At 36.9% G+C, this 18,762-nt stretch overlaps 1 protein-coding gene across 3 annotated transcripts; it reads right to left on the bottom strand.

Annotated features, from left to right (window-relative positions):
• Positions 1-919: 919 nt before the first annotated feature.
• Positions 920-14,006, bottom strand: SKIDA1 (SKI/DACH domain containing 1). Of its 3 annotated transcripts, none has more exons than XM_053467795.1 (2): positions 13,851-14,006; positions 920-4,990 (listed from the first exon to the last, which is right to left on the bottom strand). In XM_053467795.1, the coding sequence occupies exon 2, from the start codon at positions 4,902-4,904 to the stop codon at positions 2,511-2,513; it is 2,394 nt and encodes a 797-aa protein (XP_053323770.1). In that variant the 5' UTR covers positions 4,905-4,990; positions 13,851-14,006; the 3' UTR covers positions 920-2,510. The 3 variants fall into 3 exon arrangements, with proteins under 3 accessions (XP_053323770.1, XP_053323772.1, XP_053323771.1); XM_053467797.1 differs by lacking the exon at positions 13,851-14,006 and adding an exon at positions 5,189-5,393; XM_053467796.1 differs by lacking the exon at positions 13,851-14,006 and adding an exon at positions 5,086-5,178.
• Between the last annotated feature and the right edge of the window lie 4,756 nt (positions 14,007-18,762).

The raw sequence follows: 18,762 nt of genomic DNA, 5'->3' as shown, positions 1-18,762 counted from the left end.
CACATAAAGCATATAAGAGTGTCATAGGAATTAGTCTCTCACGCTAAGCATTGCACAATAAACCTAAATTAGCACAACAAAGGAAGAATAGTTACAATTCCGCCAGAGAATTCTACAAGAAACTTACTGACAATATTTTTTTTCTTGAAGGAAACTATCATTAAAGACAAAGTGTTTTTTATTTTCATATTTCTTTGTCTTCTAGACCACACAAACAAAATTCTGATTGTGTGAAATTGTGTGTTCACAAAATAAAGAGTTTCCTTTTACTGGGGTATTTCTATATATTTGAATAGGAACCTTTTTTTTTTTTGCAAGGACAGTAATACTGGGGAATGCATTAAACACAAGAGCTTGTTCATTTACCTGCATTGAGAAATTGAAACCATTAGCTACTGCTGTGTCTGATTCAATAGATTATCATGTTGCATATATGATGCCTTCTCTACAACTTTACACTATTTTACTAATTCTAAACATTAAAAAAATGCACTCCAAACATGTGATCGGTTAGTTTTTGAGATAAATGTGCATACAAAATTTTACCCAGGCAGCAAGACAAAAGAATTCATAGTGAAAAAAATGTATTTTTTAACTTGTTGAAAAAAGCACCTAGATATAAGCATCTAGGAAATCTCTCATATATTTCACCCCCTAATGGGATAATTTACGATATTACATATTTATTTCTCTAATTATTAATTACATTTCAGATTTTTAATGTATGTTTTTATATAATTTTGAAAACAACAAATTAGTTAATCCATATATCTGGAGCTGCATTTATTTATATCACTAAGATCCTAATATTATTTCGTGCACTGGTAGGAGACACGTGGTAGTGTTAAGCGGATACTAGTTAAAATGTTATGAGACAAAGGAAACTAACAGAATCAGCCATGGAATCAACGCAAAAAAATGGAATGTATTTTTTAATTATTGATCAAGGTTCCAGAATATTGTTTAATACAAGAATCCCAACTAGAGGAGAGTCGCACAGAGGCCTGGTTAGAAAACGTGTTGAATGCCCCTTTTTGTTCTCCTTATTTTTATTTTGTATCTTTGTTTTCTAGATAATTTCAATATGTTCCCCAAAGGTTTTAGTAAACGTGTGAAATTTAGCAAACAAAACTCAAGTGGATAAAACACAGCTCGAATAATCATTAACAAATTCGGTTTTTTAATGCAAAATGTTTACAGAGCACCTATTTCAAACTTGGACCCCCTCCCCCATCCTTTCTCCCACCCACCCCATAAAAAAATCTTAAATTAACCTTTTCCTGTTAATACAAATCAGGACCAATGCTGGAATAATTCAGGATGAATTGAATCGGTAATTTGAAAACAGTGTTTTGGTTTTTTGTGTTATTTTTTTTTTAATAAAATTAAAAAAGAAACATACTTTTCAACAGTGCAATTTTCCATAATTTTATGATTTACTGCTTTCACCAACACATTACAGAAGACAGTATATAACCAATGGGCCTCCACAATCCTGAATATTTCTCTATTTCAGTTTTAAGTGCAAATGCAGAGATGGTTTCTGATTGTCATGTGCAGTTACACCCCTGTGTATGCCAGGATTGTAAGAATATTCAAGTTTACAGCTACAGTGAAAAATGCAGATCTTTTAATCTGTAGTATGTAGTCTTGGAGCCAAAAACACAATTATTTACGAAGTACCCTCGTTTTGTAGATTGCCTGAACTGCACACTTTGAAATATTGGGACATAAAAGATACTGTTTTTAGTGGGGGTGCTATTTTTCCTGATGGTGCTACTAAGGAATTGTAATTAGGTTTTATTTGCAAGATGACAGTAGTACTGATAAAATACATAATAACCTTTGGGTAGGAAATAGGCTGGTATTTCTGCAGTGATTGTGCATTTAAAAAGGCATTTCACAAAATACCCACATTTACTGACTAAATGGTGAGGCAGCTTTTTCTTTCTTTATTTTTTTTTGTTTGTTTTTTTTCAAATTCTAGTGCCCGAGTTCAACTCAAGCCCAAGACCATTGCAGTCCACAGGAAAAGGAGTAAGTGCAACTGCTCTGTGAAAAAATACACCCGAAAAACTAACGAGAAAAACTGCCAGAAATAATTAAGGTGACCCACAACCAATTAACAGTCAGACCTCCAATTTCCAAATGTAGTGCAGAAATGCAATGGCTCATAATATAGATTTTTTTCCTTTTTTTATTATGAAATGCTTTTTGACATTTGTATGCTGTAGATAAATTGAGGTACCGGTGTATTGTAAGAAATCTATTTTTTCCATTTTCATGAACAAGGGCATGTGTGTCTGTCAGGCTTCGAGTAGTCTGTGGAATGTAACAAAACAAGATCCAAAATTCCAAATGCAAAATATTTATCCCAAAATCCTTCTTCAGGAGATGTCAAGACAAGAATTCCAAATAATAATAATATAATATTATTATTAATATTAAAAAAACACAGGCTGATACAACCATTTGTTTAAAAAATAAAAGAAAATATTTCCCAGAATGAGTTATGAGTGAAATGTCCTGAATTTGTGACTTGGAGGAAGAGGTACTGCAGAGCCACCCAGTTGCCATTTCCATACTGGATGGGCCTTATGGGGTGGGTTATATTCCTTTGTGCTGTTTAAGGAATAAGCAGGCAGCAAGTCTCCGTCTTTGCCAACAATTAGTGATGGTGGACAGGGAAAATTTGCCATGAAATTAAAGGGTCTCTTTACTGCAGATGCTACATTGTTGGCTAACCTTTTACGTCTATTGGTCACTGTAAAACCATCCAGTGCTCCTTCACATAATTCATTTTTCCCAGGGTGTCTTGGGCTCCTGGGTGATTTTAGATTTGGTTTACTGGGGGATGCCTGAAGAAGAGGTCTTTTCCCTAGCACCAGAGTCCTGTAGTTTTTCCTTACCTTAGCACCAAATTTATATTCTCCCTCCTCAGGTTTGGGGATACCTAAAGTGCATGAAGTGGCCTGAGTGGCCACATTTTGGGAAGTGGTCTGTTCAACAGTGCACTCATGGTCTTCCTTGGCTTCTAACAAAGTCTCCTCGGTTCTGTTTTTCCCCGCATCACTGTCAATCTCGTCTTTTGCAACATTGCACTTGTAGTTTAGCTTATGCTGGCTAGCTTCATATTCCTCATTGTCCACACTCTCCTCGATTTTAATTTTGACGTTGTGCAGAAATGATAAATCAGTGCAAGGGTCTCCATTAGCCCCATGGCGAATCTGTGCAGAATCTCCAGGTATATCAGCTGCTGTACATATTGTGGACACTTTTTCCTCGTTTTCGGCAGATACAGAAACACAGTTTGAGGATCTGGGGCCTGGGGTGTTCTTTTCCAAGCAATGTGTGAGGTTTGATTGAAGGATCTGCTTTCCCTCCCTGTGTACTCTTTGTTGTGAAAATGCATTGTTTTTCTCTGGGCTAGGTGAAGACCCCCCCTCTGCAACACACTTAATTGTCAGGTCAGTCCTCTTTGCTCTAGAAGAGAACCCAGAGAGTTCGAATGGAATTCCACGAGCCGTATCACATCTTATCTTTGGAAAAGGGCTTCCCAAGGCAGAGGGAGAGCAAACATTATGAGGGCTGGAGCCCCAGCCCTGGTGACTCCATTCTTCCGGAGTTTCAGACTTGATGTCACAGTGACCTGAGCCGCTGCTGTCCTCCTTCTCAGTCCTTCCTAAACCGGGGTTGGGGGATCTGGAGACCTGATATAGGAGGTTAACCTGGGACAACCCAGGAGGCTTGCTGCTGGGGCTGGAAAAACTCGTTCTGCGAAAGCGAATGCTCTCTACCGAGACCTGACTGGACGCTGAGCTGCTGTCTGACTCCGAAGAGCTTTCCTCGTCTGAGCTGAGCTCGCTGGAGTCAGACAGGCTGCCCTCTTCCTCCTCCTCTTCCTCCTCGTCTGAGGACACCGAGTCACTGCTGCTGGACAGACTGGAGCCAAAATCCGAGTCGTTGGCAGCATGTTCCGAGTACGAGCTGGACTCCGACTCGCTGCTGTAGCTTTCCTGCAAGCCCCCTAGGTGCTGGGGGCAAAAGCCATCAATCAGGTGGAAGCTCTCCAAGCACACCGGGGTCCTCTTGGATCTGTAGGCTTTCGGGATGAAGAAGAGCCTCCTGTTGCTGCTGCTGAAGGACTCCTTCTCTGCAGAAGACCTTTTCCTTTTGTATCTGTAAGTCACCCCGGCAGAGCTGCCTAGCTTAGGCTGGGCAATGGCGGACTGGTAATAGAATGCCGGGTGCTTGGAGCACAGGACACCCCTGATGAAGGGCAGGCTGGAGTGAAAAGCTGCAACACAGTCTCCGGGGATCGGGGCAGTTTCATAGTTTAGGGGGCTTTTGCAAGGAAACCTCGCTATTTCGGGGTAGGTCTGACCAGTGTATTTACTAAAAAAGTGAGGTAGATGAGCTGCCGGTAGCAAGTCTGGGTTTCCAGTAGTAAAGGCTTTTCTCTTTATGGGCTGGGCAGATTCATTCAAACCCAGCCAAAGTTTGTCCTCCTTCCAAAGGCTGTTGTAAGGGTCGGGGGATGGGTGCTGCTCTTGCAGATCTTTTGTTGCCAGGGTCTTGCTTATCCTCCTCCTTTTTGTTTTAAGGACTCTTTCCGTCTTGCAGGATGTGTACAGAGCTTCCACGTCCTCTCTGGAGATCAGAGTGCATTTGGCTGCATGAAAAGCTATAGAGTTGATGGCTTTGAGTTTTCTCAGCTCCTCCAAGTCACACTGGTGCTTTTTCACTTTTAAGTAATCCATGCGTTTGTGCACTGTAGTTCTTGGGATGTTCTTCAGGAGATCTGTAAAAACCTGCGACAGGGCAAACATCTGCTTCCCTTTAATAACCAGGTAACCCAGTCTCACTCCGTCCACCACTTCAAATCCGCATTCCAGATCTCCCATGGCTTTGGGTTATTGTATCCCCAACATTTGCAGGCAAAGAAAACATGCAAATCCAGAGGAGGGTATTGTAGTCTCAAGGCATCCTGCTAAAAAAAGAAATAACAAAGGCTGTTATTCCCCCTTCATTGCCTAGAATCTTGCATAGATGCACATATAGACCGGTTCATATATGAATACATACATGCATATACATCTAGACACAGAGAGCTATATACAAGAAGTGGAGTAGAGTCTTAGTATCCCATTGTTGGAGAGGCTGAAGGCAGCGCCTGGGGGCCCAGTACCTGTGTCCTTTTAAAGCCCCCTGCTCCATTGGGCTCTGGAATAATGGAATGTTAGCCGGGGAGGCACCAGCTGCTGCGGCCGCTGCATCAGCTCCAAATAAAATGACAGAGTATAGTGAGCCCGTCCGGAGACACCTTCATCAATTAATTCCCCTAAAGCCAACGCTGATTGGACACTCCTGACAGGTGATGCAATAAAAATTGATATTCCACCCCTTCAACCCCCCCCCCCCAAAAAAATCTTCGGCTAATTAGCATACTCTTATGCTGCCACCTCCCCTCTTAAAGTAAATAATGCATTTACTATATAAATCTTTCCATAGAACTACAATATGCTTAGACCTGGAATTCTTTTTTTTCATATATATAACTAAAGGTGGAGGAGAAAATATTTCATTAAAATACGAATATAACAATATCGCAATTCGGAATTATTTATATCTACTAAATGCACAGTATATATATATATATATATATATATACATACACACACATATATATATATATATATATATATATATATATACGTTTTATACATGTACATCGTATATGTATTTATATATATATATATGTAAAACATATATTTAAATGTATGTATTATTTACAGACGAAATGCATGATTTATAAGTAGTTTTTCTCTCTTAACTTGAAATTCACATAGAGTGATTGAATAAAATTCTACTCTTTCTTTCTTCTTTCGGACTAAGTAATCTATTCGGTACTAAAATACAGGAGATGACTTACTGTTTCCTTTTCTTGATTTTCATCTTTTCAGTAATATATATATATATATATATATATTTATGGCTCACAGGTTGTAAAAGGTTTGTGTCTGGGCGCAGAAGGGATCATTTGCGCTGAGTTTTCCTTTCTGTAGAAGGAGGCTTTGCTGACATCACGCACACAAGAAGAAGACAAGGAATACGACGAGAAATATTCGCAATTCTGAAAATGGAACGTTGTGGATGTATAAACTGTAAGTCCCCACTAGTCCAGGCTCCTCACCCAGGCTCCAGACCTCGGGATCCCAGCGACCCGGCTGCTCTTAGCTCCAGCAGAGAACACAAATACTAATGATCAAAGGTGCTTCTAGAGTTAGTGATAGCTGAGCTCTGCATACTGCATTCTTAAGAATCTAGCCCTCTTCATCTATTCGGCTTGCACTTCCCACTTTTCGTTTGCCCCAACACTCTATAATTAACCCTTAGCCTGTCAGAGAAGGCATCGACATTCTCCAAAGTATTACCCAGCCCTTTGGTTCCCCAAGGGGGTCAAGATACTTGTTTTGCCTATTTTTTCCATTAAATATTCATATATCCAAAAATATGAAGTCACAAAATAATGGTATACGATGTATACAAGGTGATTATTATAACTGTGTGTAACGGAGAGTTGTGCTTGCTTTTTTTTTTAATAATAATAATGTGATAATCACCAAGGTGATGAGATCGTTGTCAGTCACTATTCGCACAACTCAGTTTCGTATTTGCTCCAGAATAAAACCATGCATGGTCAACAAGCGACGAAGAGAGGGCATTTATCAGGAATAGGAGAGGGATAGAAATTAGGAAGAAAGAAAAGCCAAATACTATTTTGTTTGACATCAGTTTTAAGGCTGCCTTAATTCACAAGTTCTAGATTTTAATGTGAATTAACTGATTTGTGTATATAGTTACATTTTGTTTTCTGACATCTCTGAGAATTTTAAGTAGACTGGTGATCTTAATGAGTGCATCAGACACATGGGTTTGTGCGGATCTCCCAGCAGATGCCTGCAGACTTCCACTCGTAGATCTGTAATCTTGAGCTTTTATATTATCCATTAAACAAGAGGCTGCCTATTCGACTCAATAAATTATATTTCCGTAAGACCCTACCACTAAATTTAATCGTGTCAACACAGCCATGTCGTGATATCCCAAAACACAAGCTTAACAATTTTTCTATATACTTAATGCAACCCAGCGTGTACCTCGTCCTTATATAACTCCCCCATACATTGACCAGTGAACATTATTATTATACACTTTATTATGGTAGATAGGCTTAGCATCTGGGGTAGTTTTGTACTTTTTAACTCGCTAAGAAAAGTCAATGTGCCAACACACATTTCTTTCTTTCAAAATGTGTGTTTTTTGGGTGGTAGCCTTTAGATAATGTGATTGCATGCAAGTGTATGTCTCACTCTGCTTTTCCTCTGAGCAGGAAAATCAGCAACTTAATCACACATTATCTATCTATCTATCTATCTATCTATCTATCTATCTATCTATCTATCTATCTATCTATCGAGCTATGTTGATTTCCAGCAATAATGGTGACGGGTAGTAAATACTTATAGATGGCAATTATGTGAGCAATCTATGAGTATCATAATCGTAATTACAATTATTGGATCCAACAGAGATCGTCTATTCCAGCCATAGATTCAGAGTTCTTTTGGAACCTCAGACTATATTTTAATAGATATATCCATCTTTACTCGAGACTGAAAATCCCTTTGTTCCCATGATCTGCTCATCATTTGAGGGGTATATGTTTGACAGACAGATCGACTTGGGCCATCAGCACACGTCCCCTATCTGGGGTCTTTTACAAGCACATTGGGGGTCGAGCCCAATAGAAAAGCTGACAGGAGCCCTTTCTCCCAAACACATGAAAGGCTTTAACTTCAAGATGGATTTGCATCCAGACAGGGGATTTCGATCAATAGTTCGGGACATTTATGGTGCAGATTATTAATGTGAATATAGGACAACAGTATCTGCAGGGAAATTAAAGATGGGTCTTTTGGTGATAGAAATAATGCAATTATGAGGTTTTTGTGTTGCTAATCTCACTTCAAGATGTACGTCCCAATTCATTAAAAAGCAAACATTTTCTTTAGCTACAAATGTTCAGCTGTCACACCTGAAAAAATCAAACCTTTTTTAATCATTTTAATAATTTAGTTAATTTACCGTTTATCGATTTGTGGACTACAACCATATCTCACATATAACCTCCCTAATTCCACGGTGTAGAAGTATCCAAAATTAGCTTTGCGTGGAAAAAAAAAGACAAGATAAAAGAGTAGTAGCAAAAAATATAGATTTCAAATTCACTCCACAGACAACATTGTATGATTTTTGAAGAACATATACTGTGAAAGTTGCAGTCAAGAGGAAGCAGATCTGATCCAGAAGATGAGCACACAAAAACATGTGATCTGACCCATCTGAGAGCTGCCTGACCACTTTCAATCAACTCAGATGGTACTGTCCCTCCAGTTTTTAACTGACATGCAAAGCAGGCCTGAGAACTAAGGTGGTAATATATGTACGGTATATTATATATTTACACATACAGACAGACACACAAGTATGTGTGTGTGTGTCCTCTAATTAATTGTAAAATATATTTTGATTAAAGCAATGACTGCATATTAGTATTACTAGCCTGAGGATCAGTACATATACTGCATGCCATGTTGTGTAGTGAACCATGTCCGCAATGCGATGACCTTCTACCCTTTTTTTGCCCCTTGACCCCACCAGAATTCAATGCAGCCTTTCGAAATTTGCAAATCCTTCGGTGTAAAAGAGGATTTTGTGAGGTTTTGTTCTGAACGTGTGCATTTTTAAAAACAGACAATAGTCTCCCTAACAAAAGCCATAGTAAATAAACTAGTTGCAGATATGCAAGTAGTCTGAGGGTACTTGCAAATTAGTTGTAAGAAATTGCAATGCTGCAAGTTGGTGAATAGCAACTAGAAACAAAAAATAAAAAATCAGAAGGGTGTTGAATTGGACCCAGTAATCAGGAAAAACTAAAGCCCTGTTAGCCAGGCTAGGTACACATCTTAAAGCCACAGGGGGATTGTGGAGACCAGGGGCTAATGGTGGCAAAGGAGTGTGGGGGAAGTGGACAAAAGCTTGATCAGATCTGGAGCACATTCCCTTATCTGCACTGGTATCAACTAGTCTATAGGACGCCATAATTATGCTGGACATAAAACAATGGGTCCTTTTGTACCCTAAATAAATAAATTATGTTTGCAGCCGCCATAATCTTTTAATTCCCATTAAAGGTTGTGTAGGGTGTTCATGTTTCCACTAAATCGCAACAAATACACTATTTTGTAGCAAACAAGAAAACACGTAATTTGTACAAACCTTCCAAGTGATGCTTTTTTAACGTTATGTTATATAATATAAATGGAGTAATTGGGACATGGACACCTTTTTCTCGTTCTGTACAGATCTTGGCTATTTTTCAAAGAATTATAGGGATTTCATACATTTATTCATAATAGTTTTATTATCATGAAATGCAAAATGTGTCACGTCCATTCACTGACTATAAAAAAAGGCTATTAAACATCCGTAAATGAAAACCGGACACTTAATTTAGACAAATAGTAAGTATCGTTAATTGTAGCGTTTATTGTATCAGCAAAATCTAAACAGTAGTTTAAGGAGCAATTACTCTCTGAATGCCTAATATATTTTCCTTCGATTTGGTCATTGGGCTTGTTAAATGACTTTGTAATATCCGATTAAATTTAAATAAACAAGGTGAAAAGGTAAAAATACTAAATGCAATCCCTCAAACGAGAAAACTTGGGCTGCAAGTATCTCATTGGTCCAATTATTATTTAGTAAGCAATTCCTAGTTAACCCTGTGAGCGTCTTGCAAGTCTTTCCTGATATTCGGCGTTCTGACACTCATAGTGTCAACAATATATAACATGAACTGGACAAATAGTATAAAGAAAATACTAACTTATTATTTTCTGATGTTTACTGTATTTCTTCTACACATTCTGAGCTCAGGATCAAGATTAAAATATGCTTGAATACGTTTTATATTTTTAGATATTAAATGTATTTTTTTTAATTTGTATATCTTACTAACAATGCTATAATAGGGGCGTGTACATTTTAAACCTATTTGAAATATTACATGTATGTATTTACTTGTATGTCCGAGTAAACATGAGATATGGGGCTGGTATTTTTCACCTTTTTTTTTTAAATACTATATGTATGTATTTCCGTTTTTTTATTTTTAGATCAACCTCAACATGAAATTTTAGAAGCTGTGTGTATTTTTTTTACCTACTTTAAATATTACATGTATGTATGTATTTTTATTTTATTTCTTATATTCAACTAAACATGAGATATTAGAGGCTTGTATTTCTTTACCTATTTTTAAATATTATATGCCTGTACTTAGATTTTTATTTTTAGATTTTTCTAAACATGTGATATTACAGATTTCCTATACAGATCAGAATTTACCTATATGCAACTTGCAATAAAAAGGTTAGGTGTAAATAAATAGTTCATTTAACAAATTAAGGAGAGGAGCAGGCCTCCTCCTTTTGAAACTTCAGACCTCCAGTACTCCCTCTCTCTCTCTCTCTCTCTGGGTGGACTTGGAGGTCCTAAACGTGACTGATTCACAAGGCGGGGGGTTCTATCTTGCAACAACGTGCACAGCAACTTAATCCTAAACCAAGAAGGGGATATAGCGATTAATAAATGGAATATACTATACAGCTCCTGATCTAGGCTCTGGCAGAGCCTGGATCAAATATTTACTGGATGGGAAGCTCGGGAACTTGGATCAGATACAAGGGAAGGTAAGAATTTGTCCCCTTGTGCTCCTGTTTACAGACAATGGGCGAACAAAGGCAGCAACTCGGCTTCCCCTTAGCTAATTATTTTTTTCCTTCCCATTTAAACATTTGCTGATTTTACTACATCTAAACGCTGCTGCAGTTTCTACCAGCGCTGGATATTTTGTTGTTGTTTGATTGTAAAAAAAAAAAATAAAAAAAATCGTTCGTTTAAATCTAGTGAGGAGATCAGCAATGAACCTAAAAAGTGGCATCAGGCAATTTTACTTTTTTCCTTAAAGTTTCCACTCATATGAATATACAGTTGGGTGAGCTATAACAAGCCGTGGAAAGCTGAAGTTAAGCCACAGGAGAGCACATTCTGAGTTGATCATTGAGGATCTATTTATTTTTATTTAGGAGATAGAGGAAAGGGGGAGGAGAACGTTAATGGAAGAAAATCATTAAGAACAGAGCTTCCCAGACTTATCAGAGTGGGGGTGAACCCGAGTGGGTTATTTGGGAGTGCAGCTGCCTGGAGGTAGTATAGGGCAGTATGGTTAGACTAACATGGGACAGTGTGGCTGGCAAACTGGGTAAGGGGCAAATTAGTCACTGGATAGCATGCCACAGCGCTGATACAGCTAACACGGGATATATTGTGGGCTAATCTGGGCGTGAAAGGAATAAACCACAAGAGATTCTTGTGTGAGCTAGCCATGGGTCCCTTTTAGAACAGATTAGCATGCTTGAAATATCACGAGATAGTACGTCCACAGAAAGTAGGGACTGGTTAGTATAAAGTGGGGCAACATAGATGTCACCAATCTGAAAAACATGGCAGGGTGCAAGACGGATATAACTAGACAATATTAATGACGGCATTAACATACGTTATATAAGAAAAGGGCAGCACACGGAGGGTAGCACGGTTTGGAAAAGCAGGAGTAAAACGGGACAGGGAAAACAGGTTAGCACAGGACCGCAGAGCTGGGCTGCACTAATGCCATGTTACTTTGAAATTAGTGGAGTATTTCTCTGCATTTAATATATTGCAAATGTAACCGACGCTGGATTGTCTATATCTTTTATAGTCAAATATAGCTCTGTTGGGAGAATGGCCTGCCCTGTGTATATACATATACCGGTATATCACATGGTGCAAGATGTTACATTTATATAGGAGAGAGAAAGAGAGAGAGATAATAGAATGTTAGGGGTGCCGTGTATACATGCAAAGCTGCTAGGCTGCAATCCCCTATACAGTTATCACATGTCCATATGTGATTAGCTAAGCAAGGACTTTGTATGTACCCCAGCATACCCTCCCTAACCATATTCAGTTTGGGGTCAGCACACGACCTCAACTGAGAATGATTTTACTACCACTCAAGACAATATAGATAATGTATCACATGTGCATGTATGTCTGTATAATCTGCATGTATGGTTATTTGGTCAACATATATGTCTAAGCATTATATAATCAGGACTCCTATCATACAAGTGTTAAATAAAAACAAACTGCAGATTTTTGGATGACTGCGCTGGCAGAAAATATTAAAACAAGAAGCCAGAAAGAAATAACATCTGAGGCTATGGAACAAAATTATTTAAATGCTAGTTGTCAGAGGCACAGGTAGCACTGAAGGTGTTAAATCACATGAGGATGCTACCTTCCAGCTTGCAGCCTGACACATGTATATGTTTTCTAATCCCCTTGTTTGTAGCATTGCCAAGTGCTGCAGCCAGGGCAGGGGAGTGAGGGGGTGGGTTTGGGGTAGGGTTATAGCAAGGGGGTGGGATGGTGACATTAGTATAATACATAGCTATCAAGGTCCACAGACCACAAATGACATAGATTTGTGGATTCCTGGCCCAAAACTGACAATTTTAGTTAGCAAAATTTCAATGAAGTTTAATGGAATGTTGGATCCTGCAGGAATCCATTGATGCAGGGAATGGAGACACAGAGGGGTAATCCAGAATGTTCTCATGTGTCCAGAACTTCCTCTAAATTGCAAGCTCTTCTGCACATCCTTAACCATCAAGCATACATTATGTAACACCCACTGTCTCTGACCGTTATTTCATAATATACTCCTCCATCCTGTAGTCCTGTGGGGTCTGACGTACAATCTTTTCTCTGTATCAGTAACTGGTGTCTATGGATACTTTTTTATATTTAAACAGAGATGTCTATTTTGGTTTCCATATGTTTTGTAAATACACTCGGGATCTTTAGATTTCTGAAATCACACAAAATAAATATGGTGGGTGTGAGTTCACTATGGTGGAAATATTCTGAAAACAGTCACTGCAACTCTTTAGTGATACCCACTGTTAATTGATTAAATATCATTTAGCGAAACCCTAAAGCTCTAGATTAATTTTGGAAGTCTAGATCTGACTCCACATAAGTAAAAACCCCGTTCTAAAATATCACAAATGGGAACCCTGAATATTGCAGAAACACAAACCAGTCAGCACCGGTAGGCAGTAGGTTCATATTATAAGGGTACATTTAATAATTGGGTAATCAGATGCCCCTTTTTTCCACAATATTACTTCCCCATCCCCTCTGCCCCAGCAAAATAAGGTTACTTAAAATATTGCTATTAAATTGGAAATATTTGTGAAATAAAAAGAGTTATTATATAATTGATCATAAACGTGTAATATGCGCTATAATATTTTACATTATATCGTATGTCTATTTATGAAGCACCAACATAAAAATATTCTTATCTATGTCAATTTTACATTATAAATATTATATTTTATATATATATATATATATATATATATATATATATATATCCATACCTGGGTTGCGTATATATTAGCCCCAATACTAAATATACAAAATGTTTCAATACAAAATCAAGTCACGTGGAAAGGCGCAATTCGCTCTTTTATGTGATTGACGCATTTATTACCGTGACTTTTCCTTTTAAATTATCATAATTTGCATATTATACAATAACAATACAGTAAAACAAAAAAAACAACATATCGCCCTGTCATTTATTAAAGTTTTTATTGTTTATGAGGTACCTTTCTAGACTTGTATTTCGGGCACTTGCGGCCTTAGTAACTTGTAGACGCCACCAAAAAAGGATATTATTAATCTGTTCAGTTTAGTTCCAATAATATAAGAGGGGTCAGAGCACATTCTGCGACAAATAAAAGCACCGACGTGCCCGGCTTGTCCATTAAAATACGGATGCCTCACTAATGCTTGTTGATGCAGCCCGCTTTCGGAGCAGTAGGGGTTAATCGTAAGGCTCTCGTGCACAGTGCATCCTCTACGTCACGTGACCGCGCTGAGCTCCCGGCTTGACCTTTCACCTTTCCCCGGCGTTCCATTCAAAGCACTTTTCTCTTCCTCGTCCACATCCCTCCCTGCGTGCCCCTCTCCCTCCCCCTTTCCCCTCTTTTACCCCAGCAGCTCATGTCGAATTTGAGCCTCGGAGAATCCCTGCTCGGGCCCCGTTACGTCACCAACGGTCAGGGGTTCTATTCACAGGATACCCCTTGAAACAGCCATAGGCTTCAGGGCTACACTAGGGAGCTGCTGCTGCTGCTGCCCCTGGGCCTTGATCCACTAATATATATATATATATATATATATATATAATAATTATTATTATTATATATAAATATCTCCTATGTTATATATATATATATATATATATGTAACAAAATCCCATGTCTTAAAACTAGCAAACGGTGTAATTGCTGTGTATATAAAGCGATATACTGTGTTTGCTATACACAGGTTTTCCCTTTAGCAAGAAACAGTTATAATTATTGAATAGTTGCAGATTCTGCAGCCTTTTCAAACGCTCAGCTTTCTTTTGCAAGGTTTAAAAAGGTTCCTAGGAAGGCCGTGAATAATAACTAAAAATAACAACAACATATACGTTTTTCAAAATGTAAAAGGAAAAAATACAGGGATTTCAATTATATTTTTTAGGAATAGCAGAGTAAAGATGATATCCTACAAAATCTTAAAGTGAATGCACACAAAGGATGAAGCTCCCAATTAATCATAGTGAATTGGAAATAATGTAATAAAAACTGAAAACCCTTAATGACGAGTATGGATATTGCATGTTATGTCCTAATGTATTCAAAATATTTACACATGGAGTGTAAAATGAAGGATTTATGTCTTTTTTATTTGCTTTAATTTAAACACACTGATGCGAGCAGGGCCCTCTTTACCTAATGTATCGGTTTGTGTTAGTCTGTCAGTTCTGGTTTTGTCAGACCCTTTCAACATATGTATTGTATGAAGCATTGAGTAAATTGTTGGCACTATATAAATAAAAAATAATAAAAACAATAACATAGGAATGGCATTTGAAATAAAAGTTTAACCAGAACTTTCCCCCAAAAATGCACAAGGGGAAGCCTAAATAGGGCAAACATGGCACATATGTAGCAGTCAAGGTTCAGTGATCTGAATGAGTGAGATTCCTGAGCTCTGGACCAAAAAAAAAAAATTTAATGGGACAATTCCAGCATTAACCCTTTTGTTACTAAAATGGCCTGCAATGCATCCGTCTCCTATAAGACATTTAAAATGTTTTGCTATTTACACGACTCCCTTATTTTCATATTACCACAGGGTTAAAGTGAATTATTAAATTGCATATTTACAATAAGTAAAACCCACTAAACAATAAAATGCATTTATGAGTGAACGCAACTGTTTTACATATGTATGTCAGTAATCTGCAGGGAACCATTCATTGTGTGATCAGCCATTATTTAGAGAATTTTCCTTTAAAGAAAAATTATTTTAACCTTGTTATTTAACAAACTCCTAATGGAAAAGCAGGCTGTGTTATAATGACTAGTAACATCATTTTATATACCGGTAATACCAGCAAATACCCACCAACATATTTATTACAGAAATGCATCAGGTATTCCCTACAGAAAGCAAGATTTGAATAGCATGTTTGTGAAATGATGGGGGGGGGTCTTTTTTTTAGGAATACTTTGCTAGATAGTAGCAATGTTTTAATATTTGTTACAAATACTTAGTCTGTCGATACAGATAGATTAGGTATCAAAGAAATGTATTATCACATCTCATATCTGTGTAAGAAGTAAAAATAAATGCGCAAGATAAAACATTATTAATGATGTACCGATTCTGGTAATATTGCATGCGTTTTATTGCTCTATATACATAAAAAGGCCTGATGGAATCCTTTTATATTATATGTCTCTGTGTTATAGAAACACTCCCATATTTTAACCCTTGTTTATTAATGAAGTTGAAACCTATTTCATTGCACTTTGCTGCAGAATATTATATTACACTTGTAAGCTCTAATGAACTGGCTTTTCCACACCATCTGTTTCATTGTGCTTAAATAAGTCTCATATTGTATGCCCTATTTCCCATTTATACACCACTACAGAATACATTGGTTCCCTTCAAGTAAACAATATACAAGCTTTACGTAGCTAAATTGCTCACCCATAATTGCCATTAAAATATACTGCTAATCCCTTTGGTAACAAAGGTCTTAAAGAAAAATCAAAAACACCAGAATTTTAAAAGCATTTTTAATAATAGTCCATAGACACATAAATAGTGGATACATAAAATTGAATAATGGACAGTTTTTGTTTTAGTGCAAATATAACCTCCACTTTCTGTATGAAGAGTTGCGAATAACACATAAAGAGTGAATACAAGATGTAAGGATTGCTTTGGAAAACAAACTTATTTTTTTTGAGTGAAACATTTGGGACCAATACTCCAGAAGGTTTAAAACCGCAAAATGTAACTTTAATGGGGCAGCAGAGAATTTCAGACACAGAGCTTTATAGAGGTACAGATCCTGACTCATCCACCCTTTCACCTCATGAAATTATTATTATGTGAATAAGAAATACAGGCGCAGGGGCCTATACCTTCCTGTATGAATGTCTTATAAAATGAGCCTCTGTCTTATTGCTTTCTGATGCCATGGAACTCCTAAATCGTGTCTCAGTACCACATTTACAGAGTTTGAAAATGTCCTTAATATTGGTATTTACAATTAATTAAATAGGTGATTACCAGAACTAAGCATGCATTTTAGTAGACTTGTCCCTACTGTGGCAGAGTATCCCATTAGTTTTCCTAGGTATTTCAGAGGACCACTGATGATATTTGCCTAGTATGGCAGAGCACCACAGCTACCAATAGATGTTATCTCCAGAGAAGAATTTGACTCCAACAATGGAATACAATGTCCCCATAGACTGCAAAGGAAAAGTATGAGAAAAAAGGTGCTAAATTTCAGTCTAGTAGTAGAATTAAGAAACTAGATCCCCTAGCGTGAACTAATAGTTCATTTATTTCTTATATAAAGCAGGCACATTTTTTTATTCCATTTATTGTTTGACCAACAATACAGAACGTTGTAGTAGCATATTGATGATATCACTTCATTTCATTTATTGGTGGTTTTAGTAAAAAAAAAAAAAAAAAAAATTGTGTGTATATATATATATATATATATATATATATATATACATACATATACATATACATACACACACACACACACATATATATAAAAACATTAAAAGGAAACCAAGAAATGTATGTTACTAACAATAACAGGAAAAAAGACAGACCTGTGTCGGTCTAGAAAAGGTATAAGATGATCTTGTTAAGGGCACAAGAGTGGAAAAAAACACCATTGTTCCGCTGCCTTCATGTCTTATCTTTATTTTGTACAAATAGATTTTGCAAATACATACGTTCACAAGTATTTAAATTTGTATATTTTATTGATTTTTTTAAAAGATGAGAGCCAGCCACCTTACCAGCCACCATGTTTTTTTAGTACAATTGTAATAAAGCATTAAAAACTATAAATTGTAATAAACATTTCTTCTTATGAGAATTGACATTAGTACTTAATGTGTAGTTGCTTATTTAAAATAATGGCATAATAATAAACACAATACAATTTCCATTTTTTATTGCCCATGTAAATTATTTTAAACCTTTCAGTGCCCTATGTGTGTGTGTGATCCAATGAGCCTTTCAGGTCTCTGGCTCTTAGATAGTTAAGTGTATTGAGTGACAGAGAGATGGCCTATGAAGTAACACCCATGGCACTCAAAATGTTAAAATTACTCCCTTTGTCTAGCAAACATGAACAATTTGAACATGCTATCTCTTCAGCAGTTCTCCTAAATGCAGTTATGCGGTTGTCATGTGGTTGAAGTCCATGGCCTTTTTTTTTCAGTTAAAACACTAAAAGCAAAAACCAGTATGCAGTGTGTATTTATAGATTAGATAGGTGTGTATAAACTCGGCGCATGAGTCTGTTTGAAAACAACTGCTAAATAACAGTGTTTCCTCCTTGCACGCACATGTGCACAGGAAGGGGTTTACTGTAAGTTCCTGTTGAATATTAGTAGATTAACTACGTTCGCTGCTGGTCCTCAAAGCTATTTGAGCTAAGCTTTCGGTTTTCCATTTTTTACCACCACAGTGTAATAAATATATATATATATATATATATATAATAAAAAAAATATCCACAATATATTTTAAATATGAATTTCCTATTTTATTTTAGATTCTAATTCTTTATTCCTAATTCTTTTGTGAATACGACCATTAAGGGCCTTTCTTCAGACAACAATATTCTACAGAAGTAAATGAATACACATTATTATGAAGACAGAGTGAAAGGCCCAGACATTTAACGTCTCAAATAAATTCCATTTAATTTAGGCCTTCGTAACACAAAAGTCTATTATATTAAGAAAACTCCAACCTGTCCTGTAGACCATGTAACTGTAGGAAAGAAGAATTACCAATTAGATTGAAAAGCAAAAAAATGACAATGTATAATATGTATTGCTTGGATGCACGGTCTGAACAAACAAGGGATATAAATAAATGATTGTGGGTGTTGAAGACTGTAAGAATAATACA

This window comes from Spea bombifrons, chromosome 5, assembly GCF_027358695.1.
Source record: "Spea bombifrons isolate aSpeBom1 chromosome 5, aSpeBom1.2.pri, whole genome shotgun sequence".
Taxonomy (NCBI): Eukaryota; Metazoa; Chordata; class Amphibia; order Anura; family Pelobatidae; genus Spea; species Spea bombifrons.
The sequence above is the reverse complement of the archived record's forward strand: the minus strand, read 5'-3'. Positions and strand labels throughout refer to the sequence as shown.